Source organism: Miniopterus schreibersii (assembly GCF_964146895.1).
Source record: "Miniopterus schreibersii genome assembly, chromosome: 19".
Taxonomy (NCBI): Eukaryota; Metazoa; Chordata; class Mammalia; order Chiroptera; family Miniopteridae; genus Miniopterus; species Miniopterus schreibersii.
The window spans coordinates 27,365,509-27,389,256 of record NC_138119.1 but is presented as its reverse complement, the minus strand read 5'-3'; the positions used below and the strand labels follow the sequence as shown (position 1 = coordinate 27,389,256).

The following is a 23,748-nucleotide window of genomic DNA, read 5'->3' as shown; positions in this document are numbered from 1 at the left end:
TTACTAGTAGTTGGTCTGTTTAGATTTTCTCTTTTTTTCTGATTCAGCCTTGGTAGATGATGTGTTTCTAGGAATTTATCCATTTCTTCTAGGTTGTCCAATTTGTTGGCGTTTAATTGTTCATAGTAGTTTTTTATGATGGTTGGTATTTATTTGAGTCGTCTCTTTTTCTCGGTCAGTGACATCTGCTCTTTTCCAAATATATATGAACAGCGAAACTGACCGCATCACAGCTTTAATTTAATGGCTTCTGGTTAACACAAGCCAATTACGGTGATACCGCTCTCCCCTCTGGAGGTGGGTTGAGAGCTAGACATGCGACCCGGTTCTGTCCAGTGAAATCTGTGGGTCATATGCCGGGAGACTTCTGGGCAAGATCACCTCTCTTAAAAAAAAAGAAGATAAATGAAAAGATGGTTTGCTGACTCCTAGAACCACCGCATTAGGAAAGTTTTAATTGACTTCATGTTGCAGTAACTGTTTAACTTAGAGTTCAATGGCTGATTAAATATACCTTTTTAAATAAGGGGAGGATCATGGTTTAATGATTTAAAAACTATCCCAGAGTATATTCGGAAACCACATAAAATCCTACTGTTGTTTTTTGTTACTTTAAAAAAAAAAACGAACAAGGATTTATTTGTCTCAGGCATCAAGATAATTGGAGATGGATGCTTAGCGATGTTTCGCATACCCAGGCTCTTCCTGTTTTTCTGCTTCTCCAGTCTTAGCTTGCTCTCTCCTGCTACAAGCTGGCACTGCACCTCCCGGGGAGGGAGGGGAAGGCCCCTGGGCACAGGGGGTTACCAGCTGGCCACTGCACCTCCCGGGGAGGGAGGGGAAGGCCCCTGGGCACAGGGGGTTACCAGCTGGCCACTGCACCTCCCAGGGAGGGAGGGGAAGGCAAGGGAAGGCCCTTGGGCACAGGGGTTTACCAGCTGGCCACTGCACCTCCCGGGGAGGGAGGGGAAGGCCCCTGGACACAGGGGGTTACCAGCTGGCCACTGCACCTCCCAGGGAGGAAAAGGAAGGCAAGGGAAGGCCCCTGGGCACAGGGGGTTACCAGCTGGCCACTGCACCTCCCGGGGAGGGAGGGGAAGGCCCTTGGGCACTGGGGGTTACCAGCTGGCCACTGCACCTCCCGGGGAGGGAGGGGAAGGCCCTTGGGCACTGGGGGTTACCAGCTGGCCACTGCACCTCCCGGGGAGGGAGGGGAAGGCCCCTGGGCGCAGGGGGTTACCAGCTGGCCACTACACCTCCCGGGGAGGGAGGGCAAGGCCCTTGGGCACTGGGGCTGTCAGTGGAGTCTGCTCGCTTTTGTCAGGAAAACGAGCTTTTCTTGAAGCCCCACTTTGAAATCCGGGATATTGTGTTTTGTTGGCAACTGCTGGCAGTGTATCTATTTAACCTATCCTCTCTTCTCAAATTTAGCTTCAACTATATTAATTCGGTAACTTTGCTACTTTCTGCTCATGTTTAATAAACTAAAGTTAGGATGTTATACTCACTAGGTAAGGCATTCAGTTTTCTTTTTCCAAAGTTAGCGCTTCTGAGCAAATGTGTAAATTTGTGCTAAGTCCATACAAATTAATATTTTTCATTTGAACTAGGCATTGTAATAATTTTAAAATGAGTTTTCCAGTTCTTATGTGAAGTTTTCCTGCCTGAGAAGAACAGAAGACCTATTGAACATTTGAGTGAACTCCATTATAAGAATTGTAATACAAACTATCTTTTTTCAGGGTCCCTCTTGAGAAAGGAGATTCATAGTCCATTTAAAAGAAAAACTGAGCAGTGTTTAAATTTAGTGTCTGATACTGCATTCAGGGTTTTATCTGCACAGACTGGGCTGTTCTTAAATTGTAAACTGAACCCTGTTTTCTGACATCCCCTCCTGCCCTCACTTCTGTCCTGTTCACAGACGTGTTGATTCTCAGTCATTGAGATAAATCATGGAGGTAAAAATTCAAAGGATAACTTAAGAGTGAAAGAAAATGTGGTTTCAAATTAACTGCTGGAGGTGGCGATGCCTGCTGTAGACAAGGTGGAGCCGTGCCTTAGGCGGGGACAGACCCAGACTAGCGCGGGGCAGGGAGTGGCCCCCCGATGGCGACACTGGAGGTGGAGTGGGGGGAGCGCAGCCCTCGGTCTTTGCCGATCGATGGATTCGGCCTTGATCCACAGTGCGCCGCGTTTTAGGGATCACAGCTAGGGTAGGTGTGGAAAAATGGTTTCTGACACTGGTAAGCGGAATGCTGGTTTCAGTTCAACTCCGTAACTGAAGAAAATAAATGAACTTTTTATTTGTGATTTACCGACAACATTTTTACCTACTGTGGCTAGAGAGGCCACAGGTCATGAGGGGGCAGATGAAGGATGTATGCTTCAAGATTATTTTGGGGGGAAAAACCTAAATAAGCTGTTTTACTAATATTTGTCACTCCCATTTTTATGCTGTATAACAGGATCTCTCTTAGCGTGTGAGAGTATGTGTTATTTTTCCTGAAATTTCTGTGCAGGAGAGGAGTGGGAAGCCAGATTAGTTTATTTCTGCGTCTGAACTAGAGGAGAAGAGACTCTACCGGCTACACTGCCACAACGTTTTTAATCCAGTTCTTTTAAAGTTATGTACAATGCTTGTGGTCTGTACTGCGTGCTGAGGCTACTCGGAGACGGTGACCAGATTCTTAATCATTGTCAGGAAACTGCATTCAGAGAATGAGAAGAACACCCCCACTGGATGAACTGCAGCCACCACCGTATCAGGATGACAGTGGTTCTCCCCATCTCTCATGTACGCCCTCAGAAATTGGGGACAGTAAATGTGAATTTTCCCACTGCAGCAACAGTCCGAGATGCTCCTATAACAAGTGCCCGAGTGAAGGAAGCACAGGTCATGAAATAGAAAGTTTTCATAATAAAGGATATGAAGAAGATGTTCCGAGTGACAGCACTGCGGTCCTGAGCCCTGAAGTAAGTAAAAGCACGTAGAAGTTTTTAAGTGAATGTTATTTGGAGACTAATAATCCTGTGCTTCTCCTCTTGGTAAGAAGGTTTTATCGCCATCCTGTCCTGTGTGGCTTATCCTACCAGTTTCTATCCTCGATCTAATGCTTGTGCAGGCGACTGACCAGGGGTGTCCCGACCGCTCTGCAGCCCCCCGACCCCCCAAGGAAGACAGGTAGCTAAAAATGAGAGCAATGCACAAAATGTTGAAAAATTAACTTCCCCCAGGTTTCAACCGCAAGATAGATTTTTAAAGCATTTTAGATAAAACATTCTGGAATTATTTGCCTGTTTCTTTCATAGTGAGGTTTCTATTTGTTTGTGTCTCTTTAAAAATTATTTTATTTTGGATATTTTTGTATTGGGAGGCTGCCCATTAATATTTTTGCAAAAATAACGTTTTTTGCTTTTTCATATCACAGAATACGGAAGAGATAGGTCATGCTCACCTTTACTAATGAAATTTGAATTCATGGCATCACGCATTCAGAGTGGCCAATTGGTGGTTGTGTTTTAAGTTATTTCCTCTTTTGGAGCAAAAATGAGAAAATGACACCAAAAGTAGGGGTATTACACGTTTGAAGCCTTTCCATGCTCTAAAAAGAATTTTTAAAAATATTTCTATAAAGATGAAAATTATAAAGGTAATCTGGAGGGTTTCATAAGGTAGTATTTGCTTTTAAGTTTTTCTTTCTTTTAGATTGCAAATTTTTACAACTTCTGTCCTAGACAATATTTGGTAAAGCTGTAGTGTCACAGGTTTTCTCTGCATTTCTCTAATGGAACACATGGGTGACAGAGCTGTCCCCCCAGAGATGAAATGATCATTGCTCGGGCTTCCCATCCCCTTCCATGGGTAATACTCATTGCTCTGTCATATTTTCTGTTTCTTCTCTTGAACATATCTTACAAGTTATCAACTCAGTTACTGTCTGTAGTTAACATCTTCAGCATCCTGCCGGTCTCTCTAGCTGCTTTGTTATTTAGTATCTATAGTTACCACAGCCCGTGAGTTTTGCCCAGATTTCAGAAGCCGCTGACTTGCTCTCTGTGTTGACACCTCTTTCGAGCCCCTTCTGTCCTGCTTGGTGGTGTGTCTTCCATAGAATTGACTACATTCAAACAGTAGAGCAAATGCACATTACATAAATTTTTAGATGCTAATAGCCCTACGTTAGTACCACTATCCGTTTAATGGATATTCATCAAATATAAAATCTTCACTTTCCTGTGGTTTAATTCAGGGAATAGCTCTCCTAGAGCCTCTCCGCGTACACTGCTGAGCTGGGGAAGGACTGAGGCTTCAGGAGGGTCCCTGCTGATGACCTTTTGCTGGCTGAGGACTGTTCAGACCTTTAAGACACCTTGAAAGGAAGGGTTCTTTTCTAATTGCCTATTTGCAGAATACAAATGTGGGCTTCATCTGTAAGGTCCCACTTTATTAACCCTTGGATTCATGAGAATTGTCGCAACGCCCAGAAAAAAATTAGGGAGAAATTCAGAAATAACTATCTAGAACCTTACAAAAATCCTTATTGCCTTGAAAATAGCTGTCTTGACACTATTTTAGAAAATATTTAATTGAAATTTCAAAGCCCCGTAATTAATCATCTTTAATTACCATTATGAAATGGCATGCATTAAAACATTTTGCTCTAAACTGTAAATTTTTTTGCAGAGTAAGAATACACTCACTCTGATTGAATTATATTGTATAAAAACAATTCTTCTCTGAGACTTTGTTCCCTCTCCCAAGGATTGTTCTTCATTTGTCATCTTTTTTTCCATATGTGTTACCAAGTGCGTCACGGTAGGTAGACATGTAACATTAATAAGGTCAAAAACTTGTGTCTTTTTGGTTCTCTGCTGCATCCCTCCCACCTAAACTAGGGCTTAGCACGTAGTAAGTGTAATGGTTAGGATTAGTATGAAGCTGTTATAACCAGGAGTCAAATGCAGTAGGTAAAACCCAGAGATCACTCATGGGTAAGTAGGTGACTTTGCTCTACAGTGTCACTCAGGGACCTGGTTCTTTTCTTCTTCTTTTTTTTTTTTCAAATATATCTTTATTGATTTCAGAGCGAGGAAGGGAGAGGGAGAGAGAAAGAGAAACATCAATGATAGAGAGTCATTGATCAGCTGCCTGCTGCACCCCCTTCTCCCTCTTGCTAAGGATCAGGCCCATGACCCGGGCATGTACCCTGACTGGGAATTGAACCTCAATCTCCTGGATCCTAGGTCCATGCTCAGCCACTGAGCCACGCCAGTTGGGCCGGTTCCTTCTTTTTTGTCGCTCTGTCATCCCTAGGGTGTCGTTCCAGTCCACATGGCCCACACTGACCCACGCATCCTGTCTCAGAGCCTGCTCTTCTGTGGGGAGTGTGGGAGAGAAGGGAAGTCGGGGCACATCATCACTTCTGCAAACCTGATCGGGATGTTTCCTGCATCACCTCTGTTTACTGCCCATTGGCCAAAGCTGAGTCTCATGGTCAGACCAGCCATAAGGAAACCTTAGCCTTACAGTCCTTTGCTAGACAGTGTGTCTCTAAAAAGACAAGACTGGGAGTCAGTAGTAGTGACTACTAAATAAAAGCTCAGAAAATTTTAGAAAATTATAAAATTGGTCGACATTTTAAAATGAAAAACATTTAATATTTATTAAAATACTTGAAGAGGCAGGCAGTAGAGTTGAAAGGGTTTGACACTGTCAATAACTAGCTGAAAACTCTGTTCACATTCCAGATAGTTACACTGGCAGGAATCTGAGACAATTCCAGGTAAAATGGGTATAATTTCTTTTAACTGCATAATTAAAATGAGCAGATTTGGTCTGTCTTGAACTGTTGAAATATGTATCGTTCTGCCATTTTCAAGAGTAATTAGTGTCAGAAATAATATGTAATTTTAAATTCTGATTAAAAAGTAAATAGTGTATGTTACTGAAAAGAAGTATTTGGCTGCAGATATTTTGAGGCCTTTTGTTTATACTTTCCCATTTCCTCTTTCCATTGATTTTCAAGCCTAAATGTGTTTACATCCTATTACAGATGGGGGCATTTTAGAACAAACTCTGAAAACGGAACCACTCTTTTTAATAGCATTATACTTTTATTTATGTTCTCTCTCCAGCCTGATGTTGAGCTGTCAGTTGCATCGTTTATAATGTTGAAAGTCAAATTCAGTCGTTTCCTTCAACAGGATCAGAGATACACATTGAAGTATAAATTTTCAGTTCTCATTATAAAAGCATATCCCAACTTTTTAAAAATTGTGATGACGAATATTAAATTCTCTTATATGAGTTTTTGAGTTTAACATACCACTTATATACTACTATGGCCTGTAAAGTAGCTTCTGATTGTAGTAAACTGTTGGTTAGTATCACTTGCTTTGTGGTAGCCAATCAGAACAGTTCCCACATTCTCCCTCCTAAGAAGTACCAGGTATTTATTTACATGCCAGATTAAATAATAGAGTTAAAACTGAAAACATTTAAATTTGCTTTTCTTAGGATATGTCAGCTCAAGGATCATCTTCACAGCTTCCTAAACCCTTTGATCCTGAGCCAGAAGCTAAATATGGCACACTGGATGTGACTTTTGAGTATGACTCACAAGAACAGAAGCTCCTGGTAACAGTGACAGCTGTCACAGATATCCCAACATATAACAGGACAGGTGGCAACTCATGGCAAGTACACCTTGTTCTTCTACCTATAAAGAAACAGAGAGCAAAAACCAGCATCCAGAGAGGACCATGCCCTGTCTTCACAGAAACATTCAAATTTAACCATGTTGAATCTGAGATGATTGGAAATTACGCAGTTCGATTTAGACTGTATGGTGTACATCGCATGAAAAAAGAAAAGATTGTGGGGGAAAAGATTTTTTATTTAACCAAATTGAATCTTCAAGGGAAAATGTCATTACCTGTGATATTGGAACCTTCTTACAATCATTCTGTGAGTATCTGGTCAAATAGCCCTAATACACTTTAAGTTCATGGTATATGATGTGCACAGTTTTAGTACGACAAACCCAGCAACCGTGTCATTTTATTTTTTGCATAGTAATCATACCTTCACAAAATTTCTAAGCCCTGAATAGGTAGGTATAACTTTTCCTCATCTATAAAAGTGACCCATGAAGATTATATATGATTTTTTCAATGTATTTTATCTTTCACAGACTCTAGCCCAGTGTCTTAAACATTTCTGTTAACTGTGTTAACATTTATTAGATGGTTGATTATGACATCATCTGAACTCCTTAGAGAACAGATTGTTTTCTTTTCAGGTTAAAATTAGGTGATACATGAAGAACTGTCTAGCTCCATATCTTCTATGATATTATTTGCTCGTATAGAGTATGTACGGCTACCTAGGTCATGATATTTCCAGAGCGGCTATGAGATAATTGTTAAAGCTTCAAAGGCATGGCCTCGTTATATTTTCCACCTTTTTATACAAAGATTTTGAGTATTTCTGGAAGAATACTTAAATTTAGTGCCATCATTGGTTCTCCCTTTTCTCTTTTTTCCTCCAGGTTTTGATCACATACAAGTCTTTCTCTCTCCAGATTTTTAACTAAATTTCCTACAAGCCATTGCAGGTCGCTAGAGAGTTGCATTGTTTATTTAAACCAGGGAGATGCATTATGCCACACAGTTACTTAGATTATGAGAAAATCTGTGATATGCTGTAAATGTAAATTATGAGTTATATTTATTAATTTCTGTTATATTGACTAAAATGTATTTCTGTAATATAAATACACAGAATTCAGAATAGATTTATATTTTAGAATAATGGTACCATATTTTAGGATTGTTTTTAAACTTCTAAAAGTGTAAGCATAAGTCCAAGTCTAAGAAAAGAGTCTCATTGAATTTGTACCATGCAGCATTTGATCTTACAGGACTGTCATTCACAGTAGAATCCCATACCATTTTAGCTACTGATCACTCAGACCAAATAATGAGAATTAAGAATGGCAGAAGATTTAATTGGTCTTTACTTTTTTCTCTCCTTTAATAAGTTGCTGTTTTTATTTTTAAAAAGCATTTCCCGAAATTGTCAAGTCTGAAGTTTAAAATTATAACAAATTATCAATTTCCCTACTAAGAACTATTGTCCTATAAACCCATAGTATATTTACTATCACCTTTTGGTGTTTAAATTTTTAAATGCTAGAAGTGTTTGTGGCAGATAACTTTTTTAGTTACATAGGTCCATAAGTAGGAAGAATTTTGTGCAGGAGTTGTGCTTAATGGACTGTATTATATCAAGAGTCATAATTTAGATAAGAGCATATGATTTGGATAAGATTTTGGACTTTGATTTGAGATGATGAGATTTAGATTCAAGTGTAGGGACTTTTTACTTTGAACTGATAATGTACTAGGATGAGACTTTTAGGAACCTTGGACTGGGGTGAATCCATTTTACATGTCTGGTGTATGTGAATCACGGGGGCCAGAGGGCAGACTGTGGTAGGTGTAATTCTAAGGTGGTCCTCATGACCTTCATTCCCTGGTATTACTCCTGTGATTATTTTATGTTACATGGCAAAGCGATTTTAAAGATGTAATTAAGGTTAACAGTCAGTTGACATTAAGATAATGTATTATATGGGTGGACCTAACTCAGTTACATGAACCCTTTAAAAGCAAAGAGTTTTCTCTGATTGGTAGCAGAAAAAAATAGATTTAAAACATGAGTGAGATTCAACATGAAGTTCTCTGTTGCTGAGATGGAGTGGGTTGTGGTAGAAGGACCTTAGAGCAGCCCCTAGGAGCTGAGAGGGAGGCGTCTAAGAGCTCTGGCCAACTACCAGCAAGAATGCAGACACCTCAGTTCTGCAACTGCAAGGAACTGAATTTGGCCAACACCTGAGTAAACTTGGAAGAATCTTCCTCCCCCAGAGCCTCCAGATAAGAGCCCAGCTGAGCCAACACCTTAACCAAAGCCTCGTCAGACCCTTTACAGAGAACCCAGTTGAACCCACCCAGACTTCTGACCTACAGAAACAGTGAGATGATAAATGGGTATTTTTAAACCTATGAAGTTTGAAATAACTTATTAGACTTCAGTAGAAAACTAATAACAGCCCACAGGGCCTAAAATATTACTATCTAGCTCTTAACAGAAAAAGTTTGCTGACCTCTGCTCTAGGAATTGAAATTGAGTATGACATGTGCAAACTTTGGTTGAGGTAAATACTCAGATAACATTCTGTACATCTGCTTTCACCTTGGTGGGATGTTCTTTGCCAGTTCATGAAGCCTCCAGAAAATACCTTTATGTAACGATAAACGTATGTAAGTCGGATCTGCAGACATTCCCCTTTTGTTCTCTTTCTTCATGGCTGCTCCCTCAGCATAGACGAGTTAACTGGGAGAAACATCATTTATTTAGAAGATAATCTCTGTGAGGAAGAAATAATTTACTCAATTTTATTTTATCCCATTAAATTTATATAAAGTAAAATGGATTTTTAAAATAAAGAGCTACACTTTGATCCCATTTTTAAATAAAAATATTTCTATTTCTATTTGTTACATACTCATAGAATGATGTCTGCAAGATGTTTACTTAATACCAATTTATGTGCAGTAAAGTTTAAGGTATTTTTTTTTACTTCTGCCTTTGTTTACTTCTGTGTTACTTGCATGATTTAGGACACTCATTTGTCAGTTTAAAGAAAAAATAGAGAGTCAGAAAAGGTCAGGGAATTTGGGCTCCGGTCAGTTTGGTGAAGATGAATAAATAGATGAGTTTCTAGAGACATTTTTTTCAGTGTGAGCAAAGGGGTGAGAGAGATAAGGCTTAATGGAAACAAGTTTTCTTCAGTTCTCATGAGAAGGTTCTTAATAGGTGTCTAGATGTCTATATTTCATTAAATTTGATTCCATATTATATTTCTATGTAAATGCATAGAAGTTATAGGAAGTAGACATGGGAGTGGGTGGGATTGTCTCAGGAGTGAGAAGAGAAGATCCTCAAGAACCTCTGGATTTAAAGATTGGAGAAAGGGAGGGATAAGGTAGGAAGAAATGTAGTAAAATATCACAAAAACCAAGAGTAAAATTGTGAAGGGAGATATAATCAACTTTGTCAAATGCTGCCAATGGATCCAGTATTGAAAACGGTCCATTGTGTTTAGGATATGGAGGGAATGGGTAGCCCTAGAAGGACCAGTTTTGGTGGGGTACAGGGACTGGATTCCAAACCAGACTGGCAATCGTGTAGACAACTTTTCTACCAAGTTTGGCTGTGAAAACAGGAAGAGAGGACAGTATTTGGAAAGTGGGGGTTCCGAAAAGATGTTTTTGAGGTTAGGAGAGACTTGGGCATGCTTAAATACTATGCAAATGATACAATAAGATGGAGTGTAAGCTATTCCAAGTATAAGATGGAGAGCTAATTGAAGAAAGATATTAATTGATGTGTCTGGGATGAACAGAAAGAAGCAAAAATGTTTTCAAGAGATTTATTTAAATTGTGGACCATGAAATCTAAGTGGAATAAAGAGAGAAGTGAAGCTACAAAGGGACAGATAAGAGGAAATAAGAAGGTTAGTGGACTGAAAGTCCCAAAGATATCAAAGAACAGATATGAGAGGAGTAGTTGAGTAAGAAATATGGGAAGTTAGGGGACTATGGTTAGAAAGGAGAATGTTTTCATTTAACGTGATGGGATAACCAGGGTCCACAGTGTGATGGTGGAAATGGGCATTAGATGAAGTAGAAGGTAAAATCACTGGAGATGGATAAGTTGGTCAAGAGAGGCCAGGTCCTTGGGTGGGTTGTCCACATGGATATCGAATTCACAGAAGATGGTGGCAAAAGTTGAAATGTAAAAGAAGATTGAATCAAGGGCCATTGTTCTCAGGGAATGAAGAAGAGATGTTCAGGGAATGAAGATGAAATGTCCAGGACAGAATGTTTATGTGGGCAGGATGACATGAGCTTTAAAGGAAAATGTTCTTTTCCAACAATTTTAGAGGATAGATGTTTACAAAAGCAGCAGAGAACTTTGCTTCCTGACCCTGAAGACTTTTGGGTATGAGGAAATAACCACAATGAAAAGTCTGCAGAGGATTATTTCTCCCCAGGGAAAAATTAGATCTCAAGTAAAACAAGGTGTTGGGGGTTTTGAGAAGAAACTAAAGTTCTGGAGGAGTTTATCATAGGTTAGAAGTACCAAAAGGCATCCTGGAAAGATGGAAGTTTATGTTAGTGAAGTAGTACAGAGAATAACAGAATGAATGTTAAAAGAGATGGCCAGTATCAGGGATTTGCTTTCATTTATATTATACCAAAATGTCATTGGTATTTTGATAGGGATTACATTGAATTTGCAGATTGCTTTCAATAGTATGGTCATTTTAATGATATTAATCCTTAACAGTCCATGCGCATGGTATATCCTTCCATTTATTCGTGTCCTCTGCAGTTTTTGTGTTTTTTTTAAATATATATATCTTTATTGATTTCAGAGAGGAAAGGAGAGGGAGAGAGAGAGATGGAAATATCAATGATGAGAGTCATTGATCGGCTGCCTCCTGCACGCCCCCCACTGGGGACCAAGCCTGCAACCTGGGCATGTGCCCTGACCGGGAATTGAACCCTGATCAATGCTCAACCGCTGAGCCATTCCCAGCTGGGCTGCAGTTTCTTTTTTTAGTGTCTTATACTTTTCAGAGTATAGGTATTTCACCTCCTTAGTTAAATTTATCATTAGGTATTTTATTCTTTTTGATGCAACTGTAAATGGGATTGTTTCTTAATTTCTTCTTCTGATTGTTCATTATTAGCATATAGGAATGTGATGGATTTATTTATATTAATTTTTTCTTCTGCTACTTTACCGAATTCTTTTGTTAATTCTATTACATTTTTATGGATTTTTTAGGGTTTTCTATGTAGTATCATGTCATTCGCAAATAGTGACAGTTTTATTTCTTCCTTTCCAATTTGGATGCCTTTTATTTCTTTTCCTTGTCTGATCGCTATGGCTAGGACTTCAAACACTATATAGAATAATAGTGGTGAGAGTGGGTATCCAAATGTCAATTCCAATCATAATTTGTCTGTTAAAATCTTAGGTTTTATTTAAAGCCTAATCTTAAGTCCCACCGTTATAGAAATTTGTTCAAGTATTTCTAATATAATTTAATTAGTTGATCTTAATCTGTCTTTGTATACCAAATATTTAGTACTGATTATTGCTTTATAAATGTTGAATGGATAGATGGGTAAATGAGTGCATATGGTACATATTATTTCTGATGGGTATTTTTTATTGCAGCTAATTATGATTTCTTTTTATCTCTGTCTTCTAAATTTTAAATTCTTTGAGAATAGTGTGTATTTGACTTATATGGTATTTTTCATAGAACCTAGAATATAGGCATTCAATAAACACTTGTTAAATTGATTCATCAACATGTTCAGAGAAACTTGATCATTTTAAAATTCTAAGTTCCATATATTATTATTTCCTAATAGGTACCAGTATCTGTAAAACAGCCCTATTAGGAATCTTTTATGGCCTGAAATCAAATAAGTATGCATCTCAAGGTAATTAAATAAGTACATATCAAGAATAATTTTATTTTTAAATAATTGATTAATTAGGGACATATATGCTTTATAATTTCTCCTTCAAGAGTATAATGCCACAGTCTCCTAAGAGTGACCAAGTTTTCTCAAGACTTACTGCAATGTTGATCTTTTAATTACTTGTAATCTCAACCTTTAATTTCTAAAATCCTGTATGTAAAAAATAGCCTATCTTTATGTTAATGGATTGAATTAATTTAGTTTGATATTGGTACAATAAACCCTTGACTTTTTGGACCTTGATTTAATGGACCTCAGATTTAACAGACAAAACTTCTAGTCTGTATGTATATGAAAAATTAACACCGTGTTAATTTTAACCAAGATTTGCTTATAATTAAATTAACAGGGTTTTTTTGTTATTAAATTGGTTATTTTTAACAAATTTTATTCCATATGTTGGGAAAAACACTGTAGTAAATTTCGCCAACTAAATAAATATTACATATCTACAAATGTAGTCTACATATTTAAATCCAAGAGTCACCCTTCATAAACAATGTTTGGGGAATGATTAGCACATGATCATATCACATTGTGCCTGGTAATTGGCTCTGTTGTCCCATGGCATGACTTTCTGCAGCAGTTTTAACTCACACATGCTGGCAGATGTTCCAACTTCTGCTAAGGCTTTCCCCCACCGTGTGCTGATGTTTACTTGTGGTGACTAGTGAATGCACGCATTTATTAGACCTATTCAGTATAAATTTAAAATTACTGTAATACAAATAGAAAACTTCTGTGAAATTAAACTTTTCATACATACTTAATTTTAATTACACAAACGTGTCTACATAAGTAAATATAGATTAACTAACTTGTCGATTTTTTAACATACGCATTCAGAAAACCTACTGTATTACATAACAGACTTTCGGCTTTAACTGACACCCCCTTATTTGAATTAGTCCATTATATCGAGGTTTTACTGTATATAAGATCTCGTAGTTTTTTAAAAAGAGAGAATACTCTGAAACTGGAACAATCATAGAAGAAAGGGCTTCTGTAAACTACACTACCGTTGCCAAAATAAAGACTGCAGAATGGTCAGTGCAGGGATTGGCAAACTATGGCCATGGCCAAGTCCAGCTAACCACCTGTTTTTGTAAATAAAGTTTTATTGCAACACAGCCAAGGCCATTTGTTTACATATTGTCTTTGGCTGCTTTTGTACTACAACAGCAGAGTGGGGTGTGATGAGATCATATGACTCATGAAGCCAAAACTATCTACAGAAAGTTTGCTGACGCTTAGTTACAAGAGAGAAATGAGAAAATCTCTAGAAATAGAAAATAAAAATTGATGAAAAGACAAAAAGAAAAAAAGAAGCTTAGAGACTTAGACAACCTGGGGGGATTGGAGGCTGAGTGAAAAAGGTGCAGGGATTAGCGGTACAAATTGATAAGAGCGTAGTCGCAGCGATGACAGCAGAGGGAATGTAGTCAGTGTCGTGATAAAAATACATGGGCCAGGTGGGTGCTTGAAGCAGCATGGGGACCACCCTGTAAAGTACGTGATTTCCTAACCACTTTGCTGTACACCTGAAACTAATACAGAATAATATTGAATGTAAACTGTAATTGAAAAAAAATACAAAAAAATTTGTCAAAGGTAAAGGGCTTGAGTCTCCAAACAAAGGACCTGAACCGTAAATGAAAAAGTCCAGACTCAGACGCATCACTGTGAAGTTTCAGAACACCGAGGGTAAAGAGAAATTCCTGAAAGGCCCCAGGTGACATGAAAACGAATGAAGGTTAGACTGGCGTCAGAATTCTCACTGCAAAGCTAGATGCTAGAAGACAGTGACGCGGAGGCTTCGCAATTGCCGGGGGCAAGTTATTTAGACTATATGAAGTGTTTCATATTTATCATCTCCTAAAATCTTCATCACAACACTGTTATGGATATAATTATTTCCCCCCATTTTACGGAGGAGAAAAGTATCTTTTAGTGCCTGACTCTCCCAAAGTCAGTGTGTTACATTTGATGGCCTGGCAACCTATAAGTATTCCCACATCCTTCTGGTTTCTTTCCTGCCCTTCAGAGTACATTCCCCAGGCTCCCTGGAGTTCTCAGCGCTAATCAGGTCCCACCAATTAAATGCTATCCTGCATGATTTGCAGGGTGAAAGTGAAGCAGAAGCCGTCTTCCCCCTGCTTTGGGGCAGGCAAGTTCAAGGAGAGATGCTTTCCTCCCTCCAGCAACATTCTAATAGCTGGTTTTGAGCCTCATGGAAGCGGAGAGGTTAATTGCGGTGGCTGTGGTGACTTCCTAATCCCTTGATCTAACTAAAATAATTATGTTTTTTAACTCCTATCTCCCACCTTCTTGGTAAATGTAGCAGCTCCTTTTGTGGGTCAGTTTTTCAGGGTTCTCGGAGCCATTCCTGCAGGCCCAGCTAGACCTTGTTCCTCCAGCTCTTCCAACAATTTTGTAAGCACCTACTTTCTGAATTAGATCTCTTCTTTCTACCTCAGGTGATTTCTGGTTCCTTCCCTGAACCCTGACTGACATAGTTCAGGGGTACAGGCTTAGTGTTAATGCTGGAATAAGATTTTTGAATTTATATCAAGGCAATTCATGCTATTCAGGGACACTGTCAGTTATAACTAGGGTTTGGTTCTAGCTTTTAACATTCCTGAGAATAATTTCATTAGTAAAAGAGGGAAAAGAAAACCAACAGTAAGTTACTTTCTACAATTGTGACAGTGCTTCCTTGTGCTGGGTACAATTTTAAGCACTTGGTGTATGTTAACTCACTTAATCCTCACAATTACCTCTAATAGTAGTAACTTTTAGCCTTAATTTATAGCTGAGGAAGCAGGCATAGGAAGGTTAGCTGAATTGCCCAGGGTCACACACTTAGTTGCAGAGCAGGGATTTTAATCCACCTGCCTCCACAAGTCTGTGCTGTTAGCTATTCTGGGCTTTATCTACATCTTAGATGACTAAATTTGACCTAAAAGAGAGGAGGGTTGGATTTGTTTGGGAATGTTGTTGATAGGACCAACTTTGAAGTATTAACATGTCTTTACTCCCATATAATTTAATTGCATTAGCTGTAAAAATCTCAGAAGCTCTGTGATTTGGAAAGGGGGAGGGGATCCAATGTAAAATAGATCCAGAAATGAAATCTGAAAGTGATTTTTCATAATCAGCACGGGTGTCCTGCTGAGAATGACCATACCCAGAATAATTTCATGAGACAGCGCTGGATCCCTCTTTGTTGCTTGTTTAGTCTTGGTTTCCCTTTCACATATTTAGCACTGTATGTTCTTTGGGCATTCAAAAAGCAGTTAAGGGGAGTAGAATTATAAAGCAGTGTCGGTGAAATAATAGCAAAAATGTGAAGAGAAGTTTCCTTTTTAAAAAAGTCTACACCTCATTTAATTAATTGAAACTTCACATGAGGAACCAGAGATTACACTGTGTAAATATTTGCATCAATTAGGATTCTGTTTCAACTGAATGCAAACCAACCCCAAAAGGCTTGAGCAATACAGGAGATACCGAGAGTAGGCTTGTCTTCAGGCATGGCTTGATCCAGCGACTAAAATAATATCTCTGAGCTTCCGCTTTCTCTCTCTTTCTGCTCCCCTCCGCCACCCTGACTTCTGTGTATCAACTTCATAATCAGGTTTCACAAAGTGGCCCCTCTTTATAGTTCTTGTGTCTCACTAGGTTACCTGCCTGTCCCAGAAACATCACTGTGGCTACAGGGATGGGCTACACTGATGAGCTTACGCCCTAGAGCTGGCCAGTGGGTCACCTCCCAAGGAATATTAGATGAGATGAAAGGGAGCACCTTCACTACTGGAAGAAAGTGATGATTGGATGCTAAGGAGATAACCAACTAATATCAATATAGTGTTTATTTAAATTTCTTAAAATTAAATCGATTAAAACTTCAGTGATTGGACATACCATGGGTGAAATTCTATTTTTATCAACTTGAAAATAGCTCAGACTCAAACATACTTTTCTATGCATCACTTTATGAATCTTGAAACCTGTGTTGCATGAAATTAACATCTTTCTGATATGCTTAATTGGCTCTCAGCTAAATCCTGAAAATTGTGATTCTCAGTCCTGATTACACTAGTGTGACTTGGGGAGTTTTTAAAATAAAGATGAATAGGCCCCCAGTTAGACCTGTTGAATCAAAAACTTGAGGGAATTGGACCAGAGTATTTGTATCTTTAAAAAGCTCTACGTATTCTCTGGTGCCTGAACAGCCTTGGTGGTTTGCCCCGTGGGATCTTTCTTATCTCCACATCTTGGCTCCACTGGAAAGTCATAGGACTAAAATGAGTCATTGCCATGTTCTGAAACTTCTGCTGTGGCTGGCTGACCGTAAGATTCAACATGAAACTAAATCATTCAGAAAACTCGACTGTAAGACTTGTTAATAGTTTAAAACATTTTCCCAAAATTATCTGCTCAAATTACAACCACCTAAACTATAAAAACATACAAATAGTTTAATTTAAAATATATTAAAATTATTTATTTCCTGGATTTGTTAGAAACTTGAAATAGTTTGACAAAAGAAAAAGACAAAAAATAGTTTAAAGGGGCTTAAAGTCATTATGGCAATAAGAAAAATGTTTTACCAAAAAATATTCATTATATGTAACCTAGAATATTTTAGATTAGATTCTCTTTGGATTCAGTTTATTTAAACAAAATTTATTGTAGCACTGAGACATTAGAACTAAATTTTCATAAATTGACAAATTCAGCATTTCCTGGGCCTCTTTAGGAACACAAATTTGGGAAAATACGCCAAGTGGCCCATTAACAGTCCTCAGGGCCATCTTTAGAGTATAGTCCCACCTGGACTTTCCTGAAATGCACACTGTAAAATGACATAGGTAGGGAATGAAAATAGCATTTAAAAATTTGTTGCAAAATAATGCACATCGTGATAAAGTGAAATAAAAGCATTGCTGTTTCTCTAGCTGTTAGCATTTCATTTCCTAGGAACTGCTTTGAGTGCTCTGTGAGGACATGTACAAAACAGCAGTGATAACATCATGTGAAATAACTCAGGTCGCTGGAGAATTCACTGTGAGGTGCATTAGGACTCAGAAATATCCTTCTATATTCATATTTTAATGAACATATAAATCATATTTTGCTATTTCATTTGTCATTAAATTATTCCTAACATTCAAAATTTGACTCAGAACTAATCTTCAAATAGTCTGTTTTGTGGCATAAGAGAATTGTCATTGCCATTTTAAAGTTTAAGAAATGAAACTTGAAACTCAAGGTGTTCATAAATTTAAACTAAAATCATCATTGTCCTTATGCCTCAGTGAGACCGTTTTCAGATTGTAATTAGTGTAAAGTAGTTACACAGCGCCTGGGACTCAGCGAGCACTCAGTAAATACTAGTCGTACTGATACCATCATCATCATCACCACATAACTAATACCATTACCACTATTACTTCCACCCATTTTTTCCCAAAAGAATAGTTTAACTTGGTTTCTTTTTGGTGGGAGTCCACAGTTCATTAGCTTCACAATCCCTTTGTCCCTGTTAACATTACAGTTGGATAATTTTTTCAAAAATTATTTCTCACTTTTGAGATGGATAGTCTTGTTAATATAAAAGTAGAACTTACAAAATATAAAACAAAATGTAAATTTTTGAAGTTTAATTTTACACGAATACGATATAGACCATACTAAACATCTTTTATGGCTGACACCACTTTTTCAGAGGCAAGACATGAACTATTTATTCTGCTCTTGAGTATTAGTCGATTATATATGTGTAGCATACGTCACATACATGTTGACATTCGTATTTTTTCCTATATCTCCATCCTGAACGCCGTGCAGCCGCACAGATCCCCAGCCCCAGCCCCGCACCTTCTCCGACGGTGAGAAGCTGGCGGCTGCCCCGCCCAGGCTCAGTCCCCGGGCTCCTTTGCCGCCTCCTCTCACCGCTGAGGTGAGCACACAGGGCCAAGAGGTGGGTTTGAGCTGTGTTCTGCAGGAATGCTTCTGGGGGTCTGCAAATGTTTGCATCAAATTTCTTTCTAAAATTAGAGTGTGATTCAGGATTGTAAAAATTACTATAAACACATACTAGGTACTAAGTTTTATTCCATTGGAAACTTTACATGCTAATTCACATTATACAATCTTGTTTTTCCTATAGAGCCACTAACAAAGCTATTTCTGCCATCTCTCTCTACATACTTGAAATTCTTATGATTGTGTCCTTGCTTAGGAATAGTATAGGTTGGTATTGATCCGTTGCTTAATTTGGCCCTCTCTCCGTCTGCCCATAACATTTTACTGAGTTGCTGCATCACAGTCAGTACTGCTTAGTGCTTTTGCTATGACCTAGTAATCAGGTAGTTTCAATGATTGTGTAAATTCAGAGTTATACTTTCTTTAAAATGTAATTCTTAGATGCAAAAATATGAATAATTGTTAGCTAAATTTAAGCGATTGAACTTGAAATTTTTCTTTAATTTTCTATAACTTTATCTTTCACTTTTTTTCAGTCAGTTAGATGGATTAATATTCTGACGCTGGAAGGTGAGGTAATTCACAGTTTATCAGGACTTTATTAATATTTACATAAAGCAAAACACAAACCCTGGATGCCAAACTCATACCTGACTACAGCTGTCACGTACAACCTTAAGATCAAACGTTCTTGTCGTCCAAGGGCCCGCTGTGAGTTAGAACTCAGTACTGAGTGTTCCCCAATATAATGCCGCATGTACCTGTTTCACGTGTTTGAAGTTGGAATAAGATTTTCTTTGTTTCAAAGGGTACTGTTACTAAAGGGTTTTTAAACCACTCAATTGAATTATCTCCGAGACTTTTTTCTAAAATATTCTGAAATAGGGAGCCCTTAAATAATTATTACAACCACTTTATTAAGATATAATTCCCATACCATGAACTATTTTACCCATTTAAAGTGTATAGTCGTGGTTTTTGGAATAATCAGAGTTGTGCAGCCATCATCTCTAATTCCAGAACATTTTTGTTGGCCAAAAAGAAAATCCTATACCCATTAGTAATCATAGCCCCTGGCAACCACTAATCTGCTTTCTGTCTCTTTGGCTTTGCCTCTTCTGGACATTTTATATGAATGGAATCATACAATTTGTGGCTTTTTGGTGTAAGGCTTCTTTCCCTTAAAGTGATGTTTTCAAGGTTGATTTGTGTTTTGGCATGTATGCACACTTTGTTGCCTTTTTAGGGTTAATAATATTCCGTTGTATGGATATCCAGCATTTTGTTTATCCATTCATCTGTCAATAGACACCTGGGTGGTTTGCATTCTTGACTATTATGAAGAATGGTGCTGTGAACATTTGTGTACAGTGGTTGTGTGGACATACTTATTTCTCTTGAGCGTACACCTGGTTCTGGAATTGATGGTAGTTGTGTGCTTACCATTTTTAGAAGCTGCCGAGCAATTTTGTAAAGTGGCTGCACTGTTCTACTATCCCACAGCAATGGACGAGAGTTCCCGTTTCTCCGCATCCTGTTCAGTGCTTGCTACTGTCTGGTTTTGGTTTTTGTTTTGTGCCTTAGCTTTCCCTTCATGTCTGTACAGAGCTTCAAGGTCAGCTAAAAGTGAGAGTTTAGGACCTTTTCAGGTACTTCTTGGACATGTGCATAGCCTCACACATGTGCTTGGACTTTATATTCCTAGAAATGTGTTGGAGCTTATCAAAGCCCCCTGTGAACCTCTCATTCCCAAGATTTTCCTTATAAGTTTTTTGGTCAACTTCTTCTTAGCCTAACTGATACTTTTTCTTCAAGTGGCTGTGATGTCAAGCACTTGCCACTCATTGTTTCCAGCGAATGTCCAAAGATACACCTGTATTGTACACATATATCAAACTCCAAGTAAGGTCAAATCGAAACAAGTCCTGAGAACGAAGCTTTTCTTGGAGCTGTCAGACAAGTCAGGTAATGATAGTTCTCTGTTTCTTACCCCTCTGGTGTCTGCTAGGCTGCTGGTTTTCTCAGGTGCTATAGTTGTGAGGTTGGTGGTGTTCAAGGCTGCCAAGAAACTGGGGAGAGGGGGATTGGAATAAGTTAAATTAAAAATGCCACAAAGCCTATTTTTCATATTGGTATTCAGCCATTTTTCTTGAATAAACACTCCTCGGATTATTGCAAGTTTTTTTTATTAATTCAGACTTTTGAGAAGTTTGACTTTGACAATTTTTGCCAGCAATCGAGTTGCTTTTCTGGAGGAGCCCATTTTCAGAGGTACCTACTTCACCATTCTGTTCTAAATATTTTTGAGTAGAGGCATGTCACCATCAAAGCCAATTCGATAGAAGTCTAGTCTACCAGTGCCTCCTGTCATTTTCTTGGCATGGAGATTGGTGACACAAAGTGTGGCAAGCTGATTCAAATGGTCATCCAATGAAGTAAGACCTGAGAACAGTATCAGAAGAAAGCTACAAGGCTAAAGGTTCAAAGAATCAAAATTAAGTAACAAGTTAAGTGGACAGGGAGGATGACTTAATTGAACATGGGAGACTCTCCTGCGCCAGCTGTCCCCCGACCTGTCCCATTCCCCATTTCCCAATCCATGCACTGTGGCAGGTGCTCAGATAGTGGTGTATAGGAGCATCGTAAAGGAGAAACGCTTACGTGCTGTTGCATTATAGAAATAAAGTTGTCTTACAGTGATCTATTTTCAAAGCACTTATATGTTAGTTCATGTAATCTTACAACTGGGCACAACATGAAAAACGAGCCTCTCAATAGTTAAGTTACCCAGAGACTTAGGGCCAGCAGTGGGTACTGTTTCTCTGAGCTCTTCTGATTTCTTGTCAAGAACACTTTGCACTACTAGCTGATGAGACTCTGTTGAGTTTTTGTCGTCAGGATGAACCAATTTTGAGACGAATCCTGGAGGAAAATCAACAGGTTGTGTCTAGTTGGATATGTGAGATTAAGAGAGGGAAGATTCCCAAGATTTCTAGCGTTGAAAGTATAATTTTAGTACATTGCAACCAGCCAAACTATAAATGCTGTTCTAATGTGGGAAATAAAGAGCAAGCTGCTGTTAATTCAGTGAAAGAATCAGAGAAATAATTACTGAAGATTTAATTCAAGCCCCAAATTTATATATTTTGCTAATTTTCCACAAGGTGTCAGTAGCACTTTAAATAATAGCAATTGTAGCAGTTATTTGGAATGGGTATCTAAATTTGTTAAGTATTACACAGTTGGGAGTATATTATGTTTATTTGTTCCACCGTCAGATTTTTTGTACTTCAGTCTTGACAAATTTTATAAATTATTTAGAGGTATATCCAGTATTTTACCATCTGCATTATTATTGTCTTCCAGTCTACTGTAGGGTTACTTGACTGTAATGCTGAAGTGTAAGTTTTGACTTCTCAGCAGACTCAAAATATGTTGGAGAAACTAGGTCAGCAGGGGGCAGCACAGTCTCACAATGTTTAAATTTTGGTCATTGAATGGACCATTCAGAAACAAGATATAAAGAATATGGTACATGGTCTTTCAAGTTTTTCAAGCATTCACACCCTTTATTTCAAATGGAATATTATTTGTAACCCAAATATATAAAGCAGGTAAAAGCGATATTTTACTAAGAAATCTGATTTTATAATATTTACTTATAATGTCAAACACTGAAAATTATGGACCTGTTTTGATGAACAAAATATTTAGAATAAACTTTTTGAGGTAGTACTATTTCTACAGATAAGGAACTTGAGTCTCAAGGAGATTTTGAAATACGTCCAGGGTTACGCAGATGGCAAAATGTCAGAGCTCACATGCAAACCCACCTGTCTTAGTCCAAAGCACAGGTACCTACAACTATACAATTGAGCTTTGAAGTGCAATTCCGTTTATATTTTTAATTGTACAATATGTAGAAAAAGTCTGATTCACACAGATAAAGAGTTAACAAATGGTGACTCTTTTTAAACAGCTTGCCCTGCAGTCTCCAGAGTTCTCAATTAAATAGAAATGGCAGATGAATCTTTAGTCAAAAATAGTAAATGCACTAGTGTTCTCCAGTATGTTAGCAAGTAGTATAGCTGCTAAGGAAGTAGACAGTTATTCCACGTTTAAGATAAAGCATAGAGATGCTAAATACCCTGCCCAGCGTCACATTCCCGTGACTGACAGGCCCTGGTAGCCTGACTCCAGAGTTTGCTTTCCTTACCAGTATACTGTACGGCCTCTGTTTTAATACTCATTTGTGTGCATCTATTATTTTAGTCTTTCAGTAGTTAAAGCTGTACTTAAAAAATGAAATTTGATAGATTTCACTAGCTACAGTTGGAAAACCAGTAATCTGTGGATAATAGAATATAACTTAAAACTTAAAAATCATTTAAAAATAAATTTGGGAAATTATTTTCTAACCGTCATTCTATTTCATTTTCCAATAGTAATACACACACACACACACACACACACACACACACACACACACAGAATCAATCATCTCATTTAAAACAAAGGGAATATTTAAGACATTTGGATTACTACACTCATTTACTAAGCATAGGAATAACTGATTCTAGCACTCCGTAAGCTTAGTGACCAATTTTTAAAAGCTCTCTCTCCTCCCCCAGATGTATATGAAGGGCATTTCTGGGGTGCAGAGACTTTACTACCTTCGTGACCCCATATGTATTGCCAGTGAGTCAAATATCTCAGAGAAAGAAAGCTTTTGCAGTTTTCGGAAATGTGATAGACCAGTGAGAAGACAGGAAAAGTCAACTACCCTAATTTTGAAATAAAAGTCTTAGTTCTTAGTATGTGCTAAAGCAGTTAGTTACAAAAATCTCATACAATTACTCCCACTAATGTTTCTGGATCTCCAAGGTTGACTGTAATAAATCAGATATTTTTTAAGTCTATGTTTTGCTGCAGGGTAAAAAATTGCAGTTTTTGGCTTAAGATGTAAAATGTGCACAAAGATAGGCTATACAAGTACTGTCTCAGGAAGAGACATCTCTCGCTAACACAGCAAAGTAAGTTACCACCCCGCCTAAGCACTTGGCCATGTCACATGTTTGGCCTCACGTTGTTTTTCTCAGACATAGGCCTGGGCGTGGGACTCCCCAG

At 38.2% G+C, this 23,748-nt stretch overlaps 1 protein-coding gene across 1 annotated transcript in view; it reads left to right on the top strand.

The window, feature by feature from the left end:
* Positions 1–23,748, top strand: part of SYT14 (synaptotagmin 14) — a 113,255-nt gene that overhangs the window by 74,595 nt on the left and 14,912 nt on the right. Inside the window, exons 5-6 of the mRNA XM_081121590.1 lie at positions 2,702–2,973; positions 6,518–6,967. Coding sequence (XP_080977716.1) covers positions 2,702–2,973; positions 6,518–6,967 — 722 coding nt within the window. The remainder of the gene's footprint in view (positions 1–2,701; positions 2,974–6,517; positions 6,968–23,748) is intronic.